The 21,101-nt window shown below is 55.3% G+C and overlaps 8 protein-coding genes across 8 annotated transcripts; 3 read left to right on the top strand and 5 right to left on the bottom strand.

Moving 5' to 3' along the window:
* Nucleotides 1–193: 193 nt before the first annotated feature.
* JDV02_009922 (uncharacterized protein) lies at nt 194–2,482 on the bottom strand (the record flags this gene model as incomplete). The annotated part of the gene is made up of 1 exon (XM_047991618.1): nt 194–2,482. The coding sequence occupies one exon, from the start codon at nt 2,480–2,482 to the stop codon at nt 194–196; it is 2,289 nt and encodes a 762-aa protein (XP_047847630.1).
* A 577-nt stretch (nt 2,483–3,059) lies between these two features.
* Nucleotides 3,060–3,561, bottom strand: JDV02_009921 (uncharacterized protein; the record flags this gene model as incomplete). The annotated part of the gene is made up of 2 exons (XM_047991617.1): nt 3,060–3,182; nt 3,286–3,561. The coding sequence occupies 2 exons, from the start codon at nt 3,559–3,561 to the stop codon at nt 3,060–3,062; spliced, it is 399 nt and encodes a 132-aa protein (XP_047847629.1).
* Nucleotides 3,562–3,897: 336 nt separating this feature from the next.
* Nucleotides 3,898–6,204, bottom strand: JDV02_009920 (uncharacterized protein; the record flags this gene model as incomplete). The annotated part of the gene is made up of 1 exon (XM_047991616.1): nt 3,898–6,204. One exon carries the CDS (start codon nt 6,202–6,204, stop codon nt 3,898–3,900), a length of 2,307 nt encoding a protein of 768 aa, XP_047847628.1.
* Nucleotides 6,205–8,401: 2,197 nt separating this feature from the next.
* Nucleotides 8,402–11,734, top strand: JDV02_009919 (uncharacterized protein; the record flags this gene model as incomplete). Its single annotated transcript, XM_047991615.1, has 1 exon — nt 8,402–11,734. One exon carries the CDS (start codon nt 8,402–8,404, stop codon nt 11,732–11,734), a length of 3,333 nt encoding a protein of 1,110 aa, XP_047847627.1.
* Nucleotides 11,735–11,944: 210 nt separating this feature from the next.
* On the bottom strand, nt 11,945–13,345 carry JDV02_009918 (uncharacterized protein; the record flags this gene model as incomplete). Its single annotated transcript, XM_047991614.1, has 1 exon — nt 11,945–13,345. One exon carries the CDS (start codon nt 13,343–13,345, stop codon nt 11,945–11,947), a length of 1,401 nt encoding a protein of 466 aa, XP_047847626.1.
* Nucleotides 13,346–14,531: 1,186 nt separating this feature from the next.
* JDV02_009917 (uncharacterized protein) lies at nt 14,532–17,222 on the bottom strand (the record flags this gene model as incomplete). Its single annotated transcript, XM_047991613.1, has 1 exon — nt 14,532–17,222. One exon carries the CDS (start codon nt 17,220–17,222, stop codon nt 14,532–14,534), a length of 2,691 nt encoding a protein of 896 aa, XP_047847625.1.
* A 1,046-nt stretch (nt 17,223–18,268) lies between these two features.
* JDV02_009916 (uncharacterized protein) lies at nt 18,269–18,673 on the top strand (the record flags this gene model as incomplete). Its single annotated transcript, XM_047991612.1, has 1 exon — nt 18,269–18,673. One exon carries the CDS (start codon nt 18,269–18,271, stop codon nt 18,671–18,673), a length of 405 nt encoding a protein of 134 aa, XP_047847624.1.
* A 212-nt stretch (nt 18,674–18,885) lies between these two features.
* Nucleotides 18,886–20,282, top strand: JDV02_009915 (uncharacterized protein; the record flags this gene model as incomplete). Its single annotated transcript, XM_047991611.1, has 2 exons — nt 18,886–19,171; nt 19,246–20,282. 2 exons carry the CDS (start codon nt 18,886–18,888, stop codon nt 20,280–20,282), a joined length of 1,323 nt encoding a protein of 440 aa, XP_047847623.1.
* Nucleotides 20,283–21,101: the final 819 nt, after the last annotated feature.

Raw genomic sequence — 21,101 nt, 5'->3', positions numbered from 1 at the left:
CGCTAGGAAGCCACCGCGGTCTACGTGCAGTAGCGGGGATGGTCATTGCTATATACCGTAGATGGAGTCTTGACGGGCTCGGCAGACGTAGACATGTAGTAGACAGTTTCAAGACGGTAGGCGTACATGGACGTTGCGGAATCACTTCATTTAGAATCTATATATACGTACACACAATCTGCATTGCCCAAGTTTAATATATGTTGGGCCTGCGGCGCACTAGGTCGGGTAGCGACGACATGGAAGCTCCATGGGCCTGGAGCATCTTGCGGACCACGTCGACGGGGATTACGGTCCAGTCGTGGGCAACGAGGGAGCACTCGGTAGCATCCCTGTATAGCTCGTGGCAGAAGATGAGACCGATGCTGGCCTCGGCGTCCGCTTGCGACGCCCTGGCCACGGGTAACGCATCGGGAAGGAACCACGTCTCAATCCTCGTCGAGAAACAGAGGCCCTTGACGTCTTCGTCACGAGCCGCAAGCTGCCTCGAGGTCACTGCCGAAATATGGTAGGGAAACGCCTCTAGCAGCTGAACCTGCAGCCTCTCCAGGTCCCGGGCCGCCACGAGCAGTGGCTCGCCACGACACCGAGGGCGTCGCAGGACGACGCCGCGGTCCTGAAGCTGGGCGCGGACCACCTGCAGGGCCAGGTCCGCGCGCTTGCAGGCGGCGATGCCGAGGCCCACCAACATCTTGCCTCCAGACGGGAAGAACTTAGGCTGTATCGCCTGCGCGTGGCCGGGCACGGCGCCCGAGTGCGTATAGCCGCACTCCGATCCCAGTTGCCAAAAGGCCAGGCGAACCCACAGGTCGGCAAAGGGCATGTTGACCCAGGCGCTTAGCTCACCTCCCACCCGCGCGAGCCCCGTCCATAACATATTCCTGTGGTCTTGCGGGCTGTTGCGGACGAGAACCATCTCTTTCAGGCCCGAGGAGACCATGCACGCGATCATGGCCTTGAGCGTTACTACGTCAGGCGTGACGGGGTCCGAGGCAACCAGCCACGCCAGGCGCATATCGTATCGAAACAGGACGAGGCAGACCCGCAACAGATGGGCCTGGTGCCGGCCCATGTCGACGTCGGGAATGGCCGCCGTCGAACCGCCTTGGCCGCGCCTCCACCGTATTCCGTAGAGGCGCTTCAGGCGTTCCTCGGAGTCGATCATGGCGTTGGCATATGCCAGTGCCGCCACCACGTGCACCGGGTTCCAAATTCGCTCGCCGAGGCTGCCGAGCATAACGATGAAACCGTCCAGCCAAGGGCCATGTATATGAACTCGCCTCCGAGCGGTGGCGGCGTCCAGGTATTTGCGCACCTCCTCCACGTGGTCGTCGTCGTGGTCGTCGGTGTCTTCGTCGCCCGTCGTCACGATGTGAACCGTGACATTCGGCAGGCCCGATCCCATAAGGCCAAAGGCCCTCCGCCCCCAAGAAAGCACGTACTTCCTGTCGTCTCGGTATAGAGACATGTCGGCCGTGACCTCGGGAGCCCAGACGCCGTCGCGTATCACGCGGGCCGCCGACTGCGGCGCCAGGACGTGCACGCCCCTGAATCCCCGCAACGCCGCCGGCACTCGCCAGGTCGGGTCCAAGTGGAAGAGGGTGCACCCCGACTCGCCCTTGGCCGTCATGGCCGCGTCCAGGTTCTTCCACGCCTGCTTCGCCCGGTCGTCTCGCGCCGCGCCGTCGGAGGCGTCCTCAACGATCGGCCGCGCCACGTCCGACACGCGGCTGAGCCCGGGCAGCGAGAAGGCCCTGAGTCGGTCGCACAGCCAGTTCTCGCCGGTAAAGTTGATGATGGCCACGGGACCTTCTGCAAGGCTCTCGGCGCACAGATCCGTGACCCTCCTCGCCGTCTCGTTACTGCGCAGGCGTCGAACCTTGACGTGTCCCGCGTGCCGAGCGGGCAAGTCGAACGTCCGCCTCGGCACCGGCGCACGAGTGGCAGCCTCGTAGCGGGCGGCGACCTCCTCCACGTTGCTCGGCAGGAACTCGGACGACACGAGCACAATGGAGAGCCGTCGGGCGTTGGTCCCTCCGCGCGCCGGCCGCGCCCACGCCAGGGCCGCCACGAGCAGGAACACCATGTCGCCCGGCATTTCCGGCTGCGTGTCCACCACCAGCATCACGCGCCCCGGCAGTCGCTGCGTCTCGCTGATCGTCCCCCACTTGGTCCGGCTCGTATGCACGTACTCTTTCTCGTGAGCTGCGAACAAGCGGCCCGCAGCGCTAAACGACGAGATGCCCAGCGGGAACTTGGCCTTGTCCCTTCGGCCGGTCACCCTGGTCGTCTCGTCCCCGTGCCACCGCCGTCGCGCGTGGTCCGTCTCGCCGTCCCGGAGGCACAGCAGGCGCCCGGCCTCGACCTCCTCGCCCGCCCATAACACCAGAGTGTCCGGGTCCTTCTCCGTCACCGCCGACCAGAGCATCCACGGCAGGTATGTCGTCTTGCCGGAGCCCGACTCGCCACGCACCTGGGCCATGCTCACTTCTGCGAGTCCACGCGTGCTCTCGCACGCCGTCATGGTCCACCCCGCCACCTCAGCTGCCACCTCTCTCCACGCATCATGGTCCCCCTGTGCGCTCATCTTAAAAGTCGTAAACGTGAAGCGTACTGGTTGAAGTCTTTGAGGGCACGTCGAGTTTGGGGTGAGGTGTGGATCGACAAGGAAAACGGGGATGTGGATCGACAAAGGGAAACGCCAAGTCCAGGGGACCGGGGGGCCCATGCCAGACCCTTCCTGCCGTGGCGGTCAAGACTGTGACGTCGCTGACCAATGAGAGAAGGACATTATTCCGCAAAAGGCTATTCCTTTAGGTACCACGTGCATTGCCAGGTACGTACTTTATACACTTAGTCATCCAGCAAACGGGCAGTCGAGCCAACAGGGCAGCAGATGCAAAGGGCAGTCAAGGACCAAAATTCACGCGGTGTCTCTCTGCAGGCGCTTCACCCATCCAATCGCTTCCACAGCTGCTTTGGCCGTTGCCTCGCCCAGCACGCAGATCGTCCGGTCGCTTCCACAGTTGCCTCGACCGTTGCCTCGCCCGGCGCCTTCGCTATCTGTATGACGAGATACGCTGGTCCCTGCCGTCCGTGTTCACTCCCTTGCAGCCTTCTCCCGATGCTGAGCTCTCTCGTCGCCGCTTGGCCCACGGTACTGTGTAGCCTCCCCGCCCGCCCTGCGAGCCTGTGTTAGTATATACCATGGAAAGGGAGATGTACCTCTCGTATTGCCCGCCCGCCCGAACCGAGACGCTTCCGACCGTTTTCACAAGGCCTGACAGCGCCCCTGTCCTTCTTCTGGAGCTCGGCAAAGTCGTTGATCAGGCCAAGAGGCTCGAGCTCCTTGTCCAGCACCTCCTGCGAGTTGCCGCCAAGGATGATAAGGATATCAAATTCCTCGAGGCGCTCGTGCGCCTCCTTGAATGAGATTTGAGAGCCGACTAGCACGCCCTGATCGGAGAGAACCTTGGGCTCGAGACCGGCAATGGCGGCTTCGAAAGCCTTGGAAGCTGCAGCGCGGTGAGACGAGGGCGTAGTTAGGGTCTGCGCCTGCATTCATGGTCAGGAGGGTGGGCGTGGCAGGCAACGCCGGCATGCTCGAGCATCGCAATGTGGCTCACCGGGTCAAAGACTGGCCAAGACTCAAGGGCCAAGGCAAGCAACACCCAGGGCCGTATTTAGATTCAAGGTTCCTCCCGAGCCATGTGGGTCGCCCGTGGCTCTCAGTCTCGAGCCGATTGGCTACGTCGTCGCGTCCCGCCGCGGAGAATACAGGGAACGTGGAGAATACAGGGAACCGGGATGGCAGCGGTCACGAGCTTAAGTGCACTTCGTAGTTCATACCATCAAGACACGTACATTGAGACTAATCTATACTACCTCCGTGCTCACCTAGTCCACGTCCATGCCGTCCCCCGCCCCTTGCCCATCTGCCCGTGTCGAGTTGGAGTCGCCCTCCAGCAGGTGCGGGCCAAGGACCTCCTGCACGATATCGCTCGGGATGCGGGTCCAGTCGTGGACGAGACGCCTCCCTCCGACCATCGTGCGACGCAGGCAAATTCCGAACACAGGAGCTTCGGCCGCATTGGCCGGTGGTGACGGCTCCAAGGAATATGCCGCCCGCGCCTCATCCGCAAAGTCCCACTCCACATCATTCTCTATGTCGGTTGCTAGCAGGGACCCACCCTCAAGAGACAACACAAAGACTATGTTCGCTGCGAAAACGCGCGCGAGCGTATTCCATACGTGCCGGCGCTCCGGCCCCGTGACGGCGATGGAGGGAAACTTGGCAAAGAGGGCCATCGAGTGGTGGGAGCGGACGCGGAGGATTGCCTTGATGACGTTGGCGACCTCGGCACACAGGCGTAGAGACACGGACAGGTCCGAGTCCCCAACCCAGACGGGCGTCTCTGCATCTTGGTCTTCCTGGTCGACCAGGCCGTCCAGCACCCTAGCCTTCGCCATCGCCTCCTGCACGAGCGCGAGGTGCAGCCACAGGGTACCGGAAAGGGCGAGCGGCCCCAGCTGTGTGGACGACGCCGCCTCCTCGACTCTGCTCAGCAGCATCGCCGGCCAGTCCGCAGAAGGAACCGCGGAGGCTGCGAGTCCAAAGTCGCCCAAGCGCCTCATGCCCACCGACAGCACAGCAGCGAGCGCCGTCGGGAGTCCCGCGGCAGGACCACTTGGGCCACCCCGACAAGCGAGCACGGCCAGGTCGGTGTCGCAGCCGAGCGTCTCAAGTTGGTCGATGAACAAGTCCCCATTCATGCGCCACTTTGGCGGCTTGAGTTCGGCCATGTTCCACTCCAAGACTCCCTGCCGCTCAAGCCTTGCCACGGCCGCATGGACCGTCTCCCGTGGCACGAGGACTTGGATCCCCTGGGATGGACATGTCACCCACGGATACACATAGGCCATGAGCGCCAAGAATCCGGGTGCGTCGAGTCCCGCAACACTGCTCGTCGACCACTCCTCCACGCCATCCCGGATGAACCTGTCCAGGGTCACGTCGCGGCCGTCGTCTGTGACCAGATAGACCATAACGGCCTGCCCGGAAAGTTGCGCCTGCCTCGCCCACGAAGCCGCGTACGCCCTCTCGAACCGGGTCAGCCACGCCTCCACCTCGACACGGTAACCAACCCGATGGTCCAGGACCACCTGCCGCGCCTTGTCCGGGATCACGATGTGGCACGCCGTCCAGCCTGTCGGGTTGCCAGGCACGGGCGGCGACGTCGGCGACACGCGATAGAGCGCCCGCGACTTGGATCCTCGCGCAAAGTGCGCCTCCAGTCGTCGGAAGTCGGAGCTCGCGATCTCGTCCCGACCGGCCGGCTGCACCATGGGTCGCCGCCGAGTCCTAAACTCTGGCATGATGGCCGTCGGGTCGTCGCCGAACATGGCCCGGATCCTTGCCGAGTCCGAGAAGTCGATGGTGGCATGGCCGTCTTCGAGTGCCCCGTCTCCTGCCAATGCCTTGTCCACATCCAGAGCTGTGACGCGACGGAGTCTGGTGTCGCTATGGGTCACGGCAGACTTCGGCAAGTCGAAGTAACGCATTTCGGCCTCGCAGCCAACAATTTTGCCCACGAAAGTAATGAGGGCGTCCGTGCTCTTCAATATATCAGGTCCAGCCGCCGTCGTCAAGACTCGGATGAGTCTTCGAGGCGCTGTAGGGCGCGGCAGAGTGCGGTACGACCAGCTTGTCAAGACGTACAACAAGAATGCGAGGCTTGCCGAGACACCGGTATCGTTGACGTCGACGACGAAGACGACGCGCTCGGTACACACCACGTCGTCGTACAGCGTACGCCAGTCCTTGGGCCCGTCCATCCGCCTCGATTGGTCGTGAAAGTCCCTGTTGATGTGTTGCCGCACGATGCGGCCAATGGTCGTGTAGCATCCGACCGCCAGGCGATATCCTCCATCCGCCGGCCGTCCATGCCCCTGCTCGTCTCGATGCGCCGCCACCACGCTGGCGTCGAGCTCCGTGCCGGCGTAAACCACCAGAGTCCCGGGCAGGCGTTGCGTGATTTGCTCCCACAGAAGCAACGGCACAGAGGCCTTTTCGCGCGTGGCAGGCAGGCCCCCGAGGTGAGCAAAACCCGGGTTCTCGGCGCCGCCATCCACGTTTGTAGCCCACGCTGCTACCTCGTCGATCGTCTCGGCCCAGGAAGGGCTGGCACCGCATGTCGATGCCATGGTGCTGCTGTCTTGTCGTAGAGTTGAGCTCGTCAGTGTGCGTTGAATGCGTTGCGTCTGCATAGATAGTTGTGTTGCCGAGCCGTGTTTTCCTCTAAGACCGTTTGCTAACTCGCGTTTAAAAAAGAGTAACACTAAACATTACTATAGTAGGTTTAAAAAGTTTAGTTCTAGCTATTAAAATCCTATTAAAATTATACTTTTATTACTTTATATATTATATAAGAATATAACTCTTATTTAAAATATATTATAATATTAATTTTTATTAACTTATAAAATTTATTAATAATTAAGCTATAATAATAAATTAAAATTAATTATAAAGTTAATTTTATTTTATATTTAATAATTATATAAAGTATATAAATAAAGTATTTAATATATTTAATATAAATTTAAAATATAAATTTTTCTTTAAATATAATTTAAATAAATATAAGTATATTTTTAATAATATATTAAAAGTATTTTAAAGCTATATAAATTATAAAACTAAGCTATTAAAAGTAAGTTTAATATTTATTAAGGATTTCTCTATATAATTATTAAACTTACTTTATAAAATATTATTAATTAATATTACTACTTATATATATATTATATAAATTAATAATATATTTTAATATATTATTAAATAAACTAAGTTTAATAATTACTAAAGGATAACCTTAATAAATATTAAACTTACTTTATAAAGAAATATATAAAATAAAATATTAATTTATATATAAATTAAGTATTATTTATAATAAGAGAAAAACATAATTTATATTTATAACCTTTTATATAATATATTTTTAAGAATTATTAATTATTCTTAATTAAAAATATTTAACTCTCTTTTATAATATTTAAAGTACCTTAAAAAAATAGTTTATAATAAATTAATAATTTATAATTTATAATTAAATTAATTAGCCTTTTATTAAAGAATATATAAAGCTAAAATAAATTATTTAAGTTATTATAAAAATTATAATTAAAGAAATATAATATATTTTATTTTCTAAAAAAGTCCTTTTTTTATAGTTATCTTTATAAATTTATTTTTATTACCTTTTTTACCTTTAATTATTTCTTTTTTAATTATTTTTACTTTTAATATTTTTTTTTTTCTTTATTATTTATTATAATCCTTTTTATACTTTCTTTTATTAATATAATATATATTACCTTTAAAAAACTAGCTCTTTATTTAAATTTAAAAATATATAAAGCTAAATAATATATAAGTAATTAATATAATAATAATAAATTAATAAGTTTTATAAATATATATAAATTAATACTTTATAAAAGAAAATAAATATCTTTATTTTATATATTATTTTAAAATTATTCTTAAATTAAAGAAATTATTAATATAAATAATATAATACTTTTTAAAGTAAGTTTAATAATTACTAAAGTACCTTCCTTATAAATATTAAACTTACTTTATATTATATTATATATATAATAAATATATTTTTAATATTATTAAGATATTATTTTTAGCCTATATAAAATCAAAACTATTTTTTTATAAAGTAAGTTTAATAATTATTAAGGAGGTACTTTAGTAATTATTAAACTTACTTTAGAAAGTATTATATTATTTATATTTATAATTAATATATTAATATAATATTTATAAGAATATAAAGAAAAATATATAATATAATTATAAGCTATTTTATAATTAAAAGCTAAATCTTTAAAATAATATTATATTAATAAAATTATTAATGCCCTTTATATTAATTATTTAATTAGCTACTTAAATTATTTAAGTAGCTATTTTATTATTATAAAATAAATATAATATAAATATAATATAAATATAATATAAATATAATATAAATATAATATAAATATAATATAAATATAATATAAATATAATATAAATATAATATAAATATAAATTATAATATAAGAAACTTTATTAATAAATAGACTATTATTACTTTATATTAATATTTTATTTATATACTCTTATAATTATTATATTTAATATTAGGCTTATTTAAAAAAGCGGGGCGCTTTAGTCGCGCCTTTATGCTACTTTTACCGTTAACTCACAGCTGGCGACAGCTGGCAGGCGGGCCCACTAAGAGTTTCCCACACCCCCGCAGACTCCCCCCATGTTACGTTCCTCAAACACCAACACACCAGTCATCGCCAACCGCGCACAATTGCACAGTTACACGACACGATGACGACTCAACTTGAAGATATGATGAAACAGTTGGAGGCGCTCCGTGGCCTCCTTGCCGAGGACGGCACCAGGTCTCACGTGCGGTGGGTGCACGGCAGACTCGAGGCGACCTGCCAGGCTGCAGTGGCCGCCCTAGCGGACGTGAAGAAGAAAGAGGAGAAAGAGGCTGCCTTGGTGCAGCTCCGCGAGAAGGTGGCCCTCGGTGCCGAAAAGGAATTCGAGAATGCCAAGGAGAAGCTTCTCGCGCACGTCACTCGCCTGGATCTGGGTGAGCTGACGCGCAAGGTGAACAAGCTCGCCGAGGACGTGGGCAGCTCCTTGGACGAGGCCGACCCGGCCACCGGCGGCCTCAAGGGTCAAATGTCCAAGGTGATGGCGTCACTGACGCAGCTGTCCGCCTCAAAAGGCAAAATGGCCGAGCAGGTGGACGAGGCGGCCAAGGCGCTCGATGGCATGTGCCGCGGCGACACGGCCGTCTTGTCGACGGCGCACTTTGACCAGCAGCTCTCGAAGCTCACCGAGAGCGCACGTGAGACGGGCAAGTGCGTCTCCGAGGCCCAGAAGAACGCCGTGACGGCGACCCAGCTTGACCAAATAATGGACAAGGTGGCTAGTAAAATGGACGAGACGCGCAAGTCCGTCTTGGAGGGCCAAAAGAACGCCGTGACGGCGTCGCACCTCGACGACAGTATCGTCGAGGTGGCTAGTAAGATTGACGAGACGCACAAGTCCGTCTTGGGTGTCGGCAAGGGCGCCTTGACGGCGTCGCACTTTGACGAGAGAATCGTCAAGGTGGCTAGTAAAATGGACGAGACGCACAAGTCCGTCTTGGAGGCCCAGAAGAATGCCGTGACGGCGTCAGATCTTGGCCAAGTGGCTGACAAGGTTGACGGCGCGGTCAATGCCATGTTGAAGGCCCAACAGGACACGTTGTCCGGGTCGCACTTTATCAAGGCGGCCCAGTCCATCTCCGACGGCCAGGCAAAGGCCATGGGAAAGGTGAGGGCGGTAGACGTCAAGGTCGACGAGATGGCCAAGTCATTGGGCTCCCTGATTCTGGACCAAAGGGGCCTCGTGTCCAAGACGCACTTTGATTCGACGGCTGTCCAGCAAGCGGGCGACATCCGCAAGGTCGCCAAAGACGGCGCCAAGGCGGTGGACGGCATCCGGAAGCTCAGTACGAGGGTGCGCTCGCTGGCCGAGGCGGCAATGAAGTTGGGCGATGGCCTCTCGGATCTGGCGTCCGAGCAGTCGCTCAAGGACAGCCACGAGCTGGTGCTGCAGAGCCTTTCGGGCCTGCCGACCGCGGAGTCGCTGGACGGGAAGCTGGCTGACTGCAGCACCAAGGCCCAGGAGCAGGCGCAAAAGCTTCACGAAGCCGTGATGCAAGGCCTCTCGAGCCTACCGACGGCCGAGTCGCTCAGCAAGATGCTGGACGAAGACGACGAGCGCCGGACCAAGGGTGCCGATGCCGTCCTCAAGGCCATTGGCAGCCTGAACGAGGCGGTCAAGGAGCTGCCGACGGGCCGACAAGCAGAGGCGGCTTGCAAGAGCCTCGAGGAGGCGATGGGGGGCAAGGACGGCCTCGCGAGCAAGGTCGTAGACGTGCGTCAGACGCTGTCCAGCCTCGCCAAGCCCGACGACGTGGGCCGTCTGCTCTCCGACAAGCTGCGCGCCCTGACCCTGGGCAAGCTGTCCGAGGGTCTGGACGGGCTGGCGACGGCCGGACAGACAAAGGCAATGGCAGACCGCGTCGACGCGCACGGGGAGGCAGCGGGCAAAGGCTTCGAGGCCATCTCGCAGGCCGTGTCCAGTCTTGCCCAGGACGTGTCCGAAAAGGCCACGGCGAGGTCGCAGGAGACGCTCGACAGGAACATGCGCTCCGGCCTCGAGTCCATGGGCAAAAGGTTCCGGGAGGAGGCGAGAAGCGCTGGCGGCCAGTTGATGGCGAGGGTTGCCACGTCGGAGACGGCGCTCATGCGCAAGCTGGAGTCGATGGAGGCAACTGACGCCGACGTCGAGCAGCTCGAATCCGAGCTCAAGGCCGCCAGGGAGGCCAAGGACGCCAAGGACGCCGAGGCGAAGCAGCTCCGATCCGAGCTGCAGGCCGTCAAGGAGGCCAAGGAGGCCGAGATCCAGCAGCTCAAATCCGACCTGCAGGCCGCCGGGGAGGCCAAGGCCAAGGCCGAGGGGCGCAGCGAGGCGGCCAAGGAACAGCTCAGCGTGTTCCAGAGCAGCCAGCTGGAGGCTGCCGACAGGATCGTCGAGCAGATGAAGGAGCAGCTCCTTGACTGCCGCGGCTGCGCCGACAAGAACGCCACGATTGTCAAGCTACAAGATGCCGAACGCAAGCTGTCGTCCCGGGCGCACAGCCTGCGCGCGCAGCGCGAGGAGTTCAAGGAGTCCAACGGCCGCCTGCAACGCGAGTTGGCGGTGGCCAAAGACAAGGCCCGAGATTCCCGTGCCGTCTCGGAGCTTGCGGCCGAGTTTGAGCAGGTCAAGCAGGTGCTGGGGAAGCCCCTCGAGATGGAGAAGCTCAGAGCCACCCTTGAAGACACGCAGGGGGCTCTCGACAGTGCCAATGGCCAGATCTCAGAGCATATCAAACGCATCAACCAGTTGCAGGGCTATTTGACCACCGAGGAGGCGAACTACGAGGAGCAGCGGCGACGAGCCGACGCCCTCGAGGTGGCCGGGGAGACGTGGCGCCGGGAAGCCGCAACTCTCAACGATGCCCATGACAAGGAGCTCACGGACCTGCAAAACCAGCTCCAGGAGGAAAGGGACGCCCGAAACAAGGAGCTGGGCCGAATCGGCAAGCTCGAGGTCCAGCTCGCCACGGTGACCTCGGAGCGAGACGGCTGGCAGCGCATGGCGCAGGCGGCGCCCGAAGCCCAGGCCGCGTCGCAGAAGCGGGCCTCCGACTCGGCGGCGGCGGCGTCTACACCAAAGAGACAGCGGGTCGAGGAAGAGGTGCCGGTCCTCGCATCGCGTCTGCAGGACCTGTCTCGCGCCCTCAAGGATGTCGAGGTAGTGCCAGAGTCACGGCGAGAGTTTAACCTCGACCTCGTCGCGGCAGAGCTGGTCGTCTTGCAAGGCGGCACCGCGGACATGGCCGCGGCCCTGCGCACCTTTGCCGGCTCGGCGCAACGAGGTGCGTTTTACTGCCACAGACTCGTCGTCCAACGCGAGGGCGCCGTGCGAATGCGGCACCGCATAGCCGTCGGGGAAAAGTGCCAACGCCACCCGGCACTAAGCGACTGCATGCTGGTGCGGATCGTCGACGACGATAACGACGGGCAACCCAGGTTCGACTACAGGAATGTGTAATGAACCGGGTGGGTGGGTGGCGGAGCGAGACGCGACGGATAGGAACGCATAAGACAGCACCGGATAGCCATATATAGATATTACTACACGGCGTAGGGCAGTCACTGGTAGATGGACATGTAATTTACATATGAATATAAGCTTGAACCCAATTCTTGCCGCCTCGCCTCTTGATTATATTCAAACGCCTCTCCTAGACTATAGAAGCCCTTACAAGTAGTTGAGCAAATGGTCCCGGGTTCTGCGCTGAAAGCGGATTTCGTCGGTGAGTCCCTCGGGACGCCGGGCGCCCTGTTCTTGGCTTGAGTCCTCCTGCACGGGGACAGGCGCCGTCATGCCGATAGCAGGAGCATCCGTGGGAGGCGCGGGCGACGCCAGCGTCTCTCTAGCCGGTAGCGGCTCACGATAGCCTACACTCTCGCCGCACTCTCCGGAGACATCGCTGGACATGCTGCTCAGTTCAAGTGTGGCGCCGGGGAGGACATCAGAGGCTTGGCTCGACACGGTATCCGCGCCAAGAGGAACTTGCGTGGGCTGTGGGTTACCCGTGGCCTCTAGTAACAGGCGCTCCATAGCCGGGGTCACGTCTCGGTCGGCAGCCTGCGGCAGAAAATGGTTGTCGTGTTCCGATACGTTACAGCTGCTGTCCGACATGGCCTTGCTGCACATGGCGACAAACCGTAGCTGGTCCAGGCACGCCGCCTCGTACATGTCGAGGATTCGTTCCCGGGAAAAGGGCGGCTGCATGTTGGGGGCGTGCAGGTACGCCGCGTAGTATAGATCCGAGTGGGCATATCTGGGGACTCCGACGACTTTGAACGAGTTGAGGGCCTCGAGGATGATCTCCAGGTCACTGAAGCGTACGCTCAACGTGCGGGTCTCGGTTTCGTTGCCGGCCGAGGCAGACGATGCGCCCAGCTGGCCATGGCCTCGGGAAACGGCATACGGGCCAAGGTGTCTGAGAAAGGCCAGGTCCTCGCTGACCTGCCGTCCTCGGATGCACATCTCCAAGACTACCTCGGGCGTCCGCCCGGCCTTGCCGGCGGCGAAGACGTACGTCATTTCCTCTTGCACCGGGCAAAACCTATGCCGCAGGAAGTTCCAACATCCTCGTTCTTGCGTGCGGCACGCCACGGCAAACTGGATGGCCCTCACGAGGTTCTCGTAATTGCACTCCCACACGGGATGGACAACGAGCTTGCCCAGCGCGATCGAAAAGCTCGGAGTCCAGCAGGCGCCTCTGCCGAGCGGGGCCAGGTAACGAAGCCCAAAGCCAGGCGATATGATGTTGACTGGCGTGCGCCGCATGACGTGTGCCGTGATCCGCCAAAGGTCGCTCATCGGCTTACCTAGGTTGCAAAGTGCATATGCCTTTAGAGCGACCGAGTCCGCGCTCCCCACCCACTGCGAGAGGACCCTGTCCTCCTCCTCCTGGGTCCAGTCATCGTCAAACTGCAAGTCCACCACTCCAAGCTGGTCCAGTAGGTACTCGTCGTCGGCGATCGGGGGCCGGGCCGTTTGGAGGTGGTTGATATAGGGGCCGACAAGGTCTACATGAGAGGCCTGCTCGCATTCGCCCATCCTCGCACGCTTTTCCAAGTGATGTGCCATGACTGTGTCTGTGTCGATGTAGTGCGTGTCTGGTGGGTAGGTAGGAAACGTGTCGGGTTGCAGGAGGAAAAATCTGCCCTGGACTTGGGACCGTCCGTTCGTTTGCCTTGTTGCACCAGACGCGACGACTCACGCGAACAATAGACCTCACGTGATGCCACACGTTTAGTGCCAGTTCCTTTCGCCCTCGAAAAGAGCTATTGGCAATGAGAACTGGGCCCTTTCATACGAGTCGTCCAAACGGGCAGTCAATGAAGCAGGCAGTTTAATCCAGCAGTCAATCCAATACATGTAGTCATTCAACAGTCAGTCCAGCAGTCAATCTAGCAGGCAGTCAATTTAAGAGTCAATCTAGCAATTAGTCAAGCTAGCAGTTAAGCCAGCAGTCAATCCAGCAGTCAGTCCAGCAGTCAATCGTACAGTCGGGTTGGCCTTCCTGCATCGGCTCAAACTGGCCCTCTTGTAAACTGACCTGCCGCCGCCGCTCAAATAAAGCACTGATGCAGTCCAATCCCTTTGACAGCCATAAGGCCTTCGGCTGGTCACTTGCAGGGATGTAGACCAATGAGGTGAGGCGCCGGGGTCGAATTTTAGCGTGTACTCATCGGTACAAAATCGGATCAGTTGGCGCCGCCGATAGTGATACTGACAGGGCTTTTACAGGACCTTGCCCCAGGATCATTCACGCCCCTGACCGTGCCAAAGAGTGCCGACCGGGGGGCATTTTGCTGTGTGGATTCCGTGACCTGCTGAAGGCCTTATGGCTGTGAAAGGGATGCCGCATTGCGCTGGCCTGCGCGTGCGACTCACACTGCACGGATGCGAGTGTTTTGGTCCTGCGCCTGTGGTTGGCCACGATGGCCGGGCTAGCCTTTCGCGGGGCCACGTGCGTATGGGGCGCCGATATAGTCTAATCTAATTATAAGCGACCCATGCGGCTCTATTTCAACCATTAGAACAACACGCAATTTATGGAGCGGTCCATGTGCTGCCGCCGTTGATAATCTATCTAGCTACATGGCATACACACAAGGAATAAAACTCGGGCCGCGGCCCGATCACTGTTCGGGGGGCGGTTAAACCCACAGTGTGCCCTGGTCCCAACATAATTGCACGTGCCTAGGGTGGACAGAGTACATGTATTTACGCGGCCAGCACTTTACATGTATAGATATATACCAACTACCTACTCCTGCTGAAACTGTAGGGGGCCAATGGGCGGCATCTCTAACAACTCGGCCAGGAGTTCATGCTCCAAGTCCTCGGTCGGGAGGGAGCGATACGCCTCTGTACCGTGTGCGGGCCTATTATGGCGCCAGTGATCCAGCGCGTTGACCCAGACTCCGTCTCCGTCTCCGTGGTCCTCTGACGCCGCGGTCACGACAACGGGCAAGGAGAGCTCGCCGCTCTGGCCTTGCATGTGCTCTGAAGGGGGAGGGCGGGGTGGCGGCGGACCGGGATGAGGCAGAGCGCCTCTCACGGCTGCGCTCGACGATTGCGAGTGACTCGAGCCAGACGAGGCACCGGGAGGGTTGGCGGTGGCTATGGCCTCCCTGGCACCAAAGGTCAGCGGGCGACGGGGAATGTCCATTCGCGCGGAGGCCTGTTGGGGCTCGGCCGACACCGACGAGGAAGACTCCGTCACGACCGCACATGCAGCGCCCGGTTGGGTCGAAGGGCCGGTCGGCGGCGCTGTCGTCTCCGTACCCCGCGGGCCTGCGGAATAGCCAACGAGGCCCATGGGAGTCGCGGCGGCGGCGGCGGCAGCGGCATCTTTCTCTGCGGCAACCACGAACTCGTCGTCCCTCTGTAACATGTCGCAGTCTTTGGCGTCGTCGTCGCCGTCGCCGGCACCATTACCAGCAGCGGCAGCATCTTCCTCCGAGGCAACTACGAACTCGTCGCCCCTTTGCAACATGCCGCAGTCTTTGTCGTCGTCGGCGGCAGCGGCGGCGGCGGCGGCTGCAGGCGTGGGAGACATTTGGCCAAGGAGCACGCTGGGCGCTCGCGACTCGTCGAGCACTGGCTTATCGCCAGAGTCCGGATCCGTATCGCCGGGTGTATCTGCCGTGCTCTCGCCGTCATGCTTCGCCTCCAGCAGCGAGGTGTGGTTGTCGCCGTCGACGGTCTCCCAGGTATCCAGGCCAGGCGTCTCTGCTACTTCCATCTCGGGGCTCGGCTGTTGCTCGGCTCCGGCCTGCTCTTCCCCTAGCTCTCTATCGGGCGAGGAGCCGTTGCTCGCGCCGCCGCCGAGATATCCGTCGTCGCCGCCGAGCTCCTGGTCAATCTCCTGCATGGTCATCAGGCCAGACGGCAGCCAGGACCTGGCGTCCCTATGGCCCAGGTCCAGAGGCGGAATGTCGGGGAAAACCAGAGGTGCACCGCTTGAGTCTTGGCCTTTGGAAACCAAAGGCGATGCTCCGTACAAGTCTTCTTCCATGTCGTGCGCGGGCTTCGGCTCCCGCACTGGCAGGTCGGGCATGGGCTCATCTGTTATCACCACGCCGGTGTCAAGGTCCGCCACTGGCATGGAGTCGTCGGCCACGGGCAAAGGGTCGTTGGCCTCGGGCAAAGGGTCGTCGGCCACGAGAATAGGGCCGTCCCGTGCATGTGCCATAGCGGCGTCGTCGAACCGTAGACCGAGCTGTCGGCGTTTGGCCCGGCGCATCTCGTGCTTCCAAGCCTGTTCGTGAAACGCCTTGGTTTCGGCCTCTCCTATAGGAGCCGTGAGTCCCGAGCGGGTAGCTAGGTAGGCATAGTATATAGCCGACACGCTGCCCGTTGACGGATAGAAGCCCTCGCCGAATGTCTCGATAGCCTCGGCGATCTTTACTAGATCCTTCTTCTGTACGACAAACTGCGATGACGCGGCACTCTGTGGCCGCTTGGGCGTGCAAATGCCGGCGAGGTGGCGCAGGAAGCAGGCTTCCGGGCATGCCACCTTGCCCTCGGGAAGCTCCTCAAAGGCCTTTTCGATCCAGTATTTTGGGGCATGCGGGCGGCTACCCACGGAGAAGAGACGTGCCATGGCGGCAATGACGCCGCACATCTCGGGCTGCTCCATGGTCCAGCTGGCCCTGTTGTCGGTGCGGCAGATGACGGCGAGCTGGATGGCGCGCCTGAGCAGGGCCTTGTTGCCGCGCCAGACGGGATTGGCAACCAGGAGGGTCAAGGCCTCGCTAAAGGCTACGGTCCAGAAGACCTCGCCCGGGTTAGAGGCCTGCACCCACAGGTTGTACGCCGGCGACACGATGGCCACCGGCGAGCAGCGCAATAGCTGCAGGCTGGCCTTCCACAACGCGGTGACGCGCTCCACCCAGGATGCCGCCTCCAGCGACCTCTTCTCGTCCGACGCATCCCACTGCGCCTGTATCTCGTCCTCCAAGGCCTGGGTCCAGCCTGTGCGCATCGCGGGCTGACTGGGACCGATCATGCTGTCGATAAGCTGCCTCCGGGGGAACGCCAGCGACGGCCTGGCCCTCTTGTAGTAGGCTACCGCCCTTTCGAGTCCGTCGTCGGTAGCGCCGGCCCAGCTCTCTCGCATCATCCGTTCGAATCTGCCGATCCTGGGGGCGGCGACGGCGGCTCCGGGAATTTCCATCTCTTCCTCACGCTGTGCGGTGCGTCGGGCGGCCCGGCTGGCACGTTTACCGGCGAGGGTGCCCTCTCGAAATTCTTCGTCCTCCCCGTCCGAGTTGGCGCTCTGCGCAAATACAATCGAGGGGCTTGAATCCCTCTGTAACTGCTCTTCCTTGCGTGGCCGTCCACGGCGACGCTTCGGGGGAGGGGCCTCCTGATCTTCCTCCTCTTCCTCTGCCTCTTCCTGCTGCGGCGGCTGCTGCTGCTGCTGCTCCTCTTCATCGGGCTGATCCTCCATGGCCTCGTAGTCATCGGCGCCGATGACGCCGGGCAGGGAGACCTGTACCGAACTCTGAGGGTGGGCCTGCTGATCCTTGCGCGGTCGCCCTCGGGGTCGCTTTTCAGCACGACCGGCGGTCAATTTTCCTTTCTTTGTGGGGGGGCGGCCACGGCGGCCACCACGCCCACCTTGTCCTGCTCCGTAGCTGGAACTCATCGATGAATACGTATAGACGACTGTAGTTGACGTTGTGCGGTGATGTAGACCTCTGGTCACAGTCTGTCGTTGTCGAGTCGAGAGTTGGGTTGCCACAAGTCTTGTTGCGTTGCCTTGTTTTGACGTGAACGGTGCGGCAAGGGCTGGGCGGAGCAACTGTGCGCAGCTGTTCAGGGCTCTGCGCTGTAGACGCCTGAGAACCAAGGCTGCTCTACGTCGGTCGTTGCCGGGTAGTGAACAGAGGCCTGACGCTGGCTTAGTACGTTGCTACGCGGGCGATTGTCTTTGCGTTTGCATTCACCGGCTGGCCTTTAGGCATGGCCAACACTCGCGAGTATCACACTCTAGATAGCCCGCGCGCAACGGAGAATCGGCCAAGTACACCAACCACGCTACGACCTCGCAATATGACACTTCAGGGCGGCAGCAGTTCTACAGAATCTCGTCCTCCAACACTTGCTGAGCGTGCCCGGGCCATAGTCGTGGAGGACGCCAGAAGGGGCCTTGCACTAGCTGCATCGGCCTCTCTGGCTGGGCCCTCCATGTCGCGTTGGGAGGCGGCACGTATCGATGCCGCTCGTGTCAATACAGGTGCTTCAAGTGCCGAGCAGAGCCTGGCTGCGACGGGCGCACGTGGCCTCGGAAACACTACGACTTGGGCCCAGCGGCCCGTGGGTGCGCGCGAAGAGGGGACTCCTCGGTCGCTGTTCATATGCGCCGTATGCCCGGGGGAGGACCATACTGCCCGGCAGTGCATGCATGCGTGTCCGCGCAAGGGCTGGCTGGATGCGTGCAGCATTTGCAACGACACTCGGCACTTTGTCGACGAGTGTCGGATCTTCAGGGGCATGGACGTGGCGAACCAGGTGCGCGTGGTGTTCACGGAGCGGGATAGGCTGCCGCCGCTCGCCATGGTGGACCAGAGCGTGCCCGATAGGCTCTTCTGGCTCGCACTCGAAAGGGGCATTATAGTCCGCGGCTGTCCCTGGTCGGCGGAGTCGGTGCGCGAGGATATGCGGCGGCACTGCGAGGCCTGGTGCCGTAGAGTTGTCGACTACGACGAGCACCTGGATTCGTCTCGACTCCCGGAAGACCGGCGCGCCATAGGTCACTACCGGCAGATCGAGGCCGTCTACGCCGCCAGGGCTGCGGCGGCGGCGAGGGTGGCTACGGAGGCATCGGCGGCCGTCGACGCGGCCGATGCGCGTTATAGGGCCAGGGGTGACGCGTGGGATTCCGATGGCACCGAGTAGATACCTACGTATGGCTCCTATAGTTAAATCCCCTTGGACTTCATGTTATATGTTCGATGGACTTCTATTCTCTTCTTTCCTGCTGCCCTCACGTGACTCCTGAACGCTCCGGCTGCTATGCTGCTCATCGCCACGCGCTTCACCACGACCAAGTGCCTCGACCACGATACAGCATCAACAGCAGCGACGCCAACCCCATCATAAATGCCAACATGCCTCCCGTCAACTACCGCGAGTACTGCTCGCCCGAGAGGCCATGCGAGCGATTTGAGGATGAGTTCATGTTGGATGACTGGCGCGATGCGGCGAAGCGTGGAGCGCACATCATGAAGTTTTTTCACTGGGCAGAGCCCAAATGTGACTTTCTCGAGTTTTCGACGATGCAAGAGCATGCATACATCTTTGCTTGCCTCTCATGGTACCGAGAGGACAGACACAAGGGCATCTCCACGGCGGACCTGCGGTACCGAGCCGAACGCAGGCTCTGGGACCTGTTCTGTGAGTGCACCCACGCCTTACTTGACATTTTCACATTCATTTGCGCGGCATAGTAGGCTAATAGTCATTTATAGTCCAAGGCGTGGAGGATCCTCCCGAGTGGCCGTTCCCAAGCCCTCCCCCAGGCGAATACCTGTTCCACCCGCGCGACCACGGCTACTCGAGTCTATACCAGCAGTGGCGTTGGGACATGTATATGCGCCCAGAGGCCACCGAGTTTACCGAGGACAGACGGCGGGAGATGGAGGCCAGGTTCGTCCGCAACCGACAGGCGGCGGGTGCCCTGAGAGACGCTCTGGATATAGAGCTCTTAACGGCATCGATGGAGCGCATCACCCTGGTCGACGCCCAGTTGACCGCCCGGGGCAAGGATAAGGCCGAGGAGCGCCGCAAGTGGTTTTGGTCCGTGTGCGCCGCTGACTGCGCCGGGTTCTTCGAGCCACCCAATACGGCCGCGTTCGAGATTGCCGTGCCGCGCGCTCTCGTCCGCGACTATCTTGGTGTCAGGAACGGCGCCATGATTGGCTACTCTCGTGGCATGCTCATTGACTCGCGGCTCATCTTCCGCTTTGGCAATTGTGTGCTGTTTCACAAGCCCATGGCGACTGTCACGGTAGACTTTGCGCCGGAGGCCGAGGCCAACGTGCGCAGCTCCGTCGATCGGGACGTTTTGTGTCGGGCTTGGAAGGTGCTCGTCGAGTGGGCCACCCATCTATACTCTGGCAAGCCCGTTCCGCTCAGCGACTGCTTTTTGGCCGCCGAGCTGGGTGCCACCTTTGACCCGACCACCTCCGTCAAGCCTAACATGGACTTTTTGGCGCCCCTAGGTGAGGCATTCGAGGGTGCCACTAGGCTGAACCTCTCTGTGGTGTGTCGTAACTTTATAAAGGAGCGCAATAAGGCGCGCGAGGAGATTACTCGCGTTCTCGAGGCTAATGCCCAGAGCTCTAAGCTAGCCGACGACCTTAAGGACTGGGTGGATAAGGCGGACTATGGCCTATTGACGCGGCAACATCGGATACTCTTGGCATATATTATATGTCGAGAGCGTTATGCCTTACGTAACCCGGCTCTGCCGATAGCGTTTTACCGTAAGGTAAACGAGGAGTAAGCATCTCGTACTTTTAAACAAAAGTTCTTTTTAAGTCTTTAAACATTCTAATTTCGGAAAATATTAAATTATTAAAGTATAGTAAAATACTTATATAGTAATATAGCTTTTATACCCTATCTTAATATTATAACCTATTTTATTATTATAATCTTTAGTATTTATACTTATACTTCTTTAATATAAATTAATTATAAAATTATAAGATCTTAATTAACTAAGACTAATAGTTATATAATTACTATATATAAAGGATATTTTTATATAACTTACTTATATCTTATTATCTAAGATCTTTAAGCTTTAATTTAATTTATATTTATAATAATAAATATAGCTTAATAATTAATATAACTATTATCTCTTTTACTTAACTAAATTAATTATATTATTATTATTATAATTATAATATTATTTATAATATAATACTTATATTAATATATAAATAAAGGTTAAATTATTTAAAAAGTATATTATTATTAACTTATTAATTAATTTTATTATTTATTACATTATTAATATAAATATATTATTTCTAGCCTTTAAATAATAATATATTAATATATAAATAATATAAATATTTAAAAGAGTATTTTATAAACTAAGTTTAATAATTATTAAGTATTGCCCTTAATAATTATTAAACTTAAGTTATAAATATTTAAAGGATTATTTATATAGCCTAAGAATAATCTATAGATAATATAAAAAATAAATATAATAGTTAAATAATTTTATTTAAAGTAAGTTTAATAATTACTAAAGTAAATCTATAATAAATATTAAACTTACTTTAAATAAAATTATTTAAATATTTAT

This window comes from Purpureocillium takamizusanense, chromosome 11 (genome assembly GCF_022605165.1).
Source record: "Purpureocillium takamizusanense chromosome 11, complete sequence".
Taxonomy (NCBI): Eukaryota; Fungi; Ascomycota; class Sordariomycetes; order Hypocreales; family Ophiocordycipitaceae; genus Purpureocillium; species Purpureocillium takamizusanense.
The sequence above is the reverse complement of the archived record's forward strand: the minus strand, read 5'-3'. Positions and strand labels throughout refer to the sequence as shown.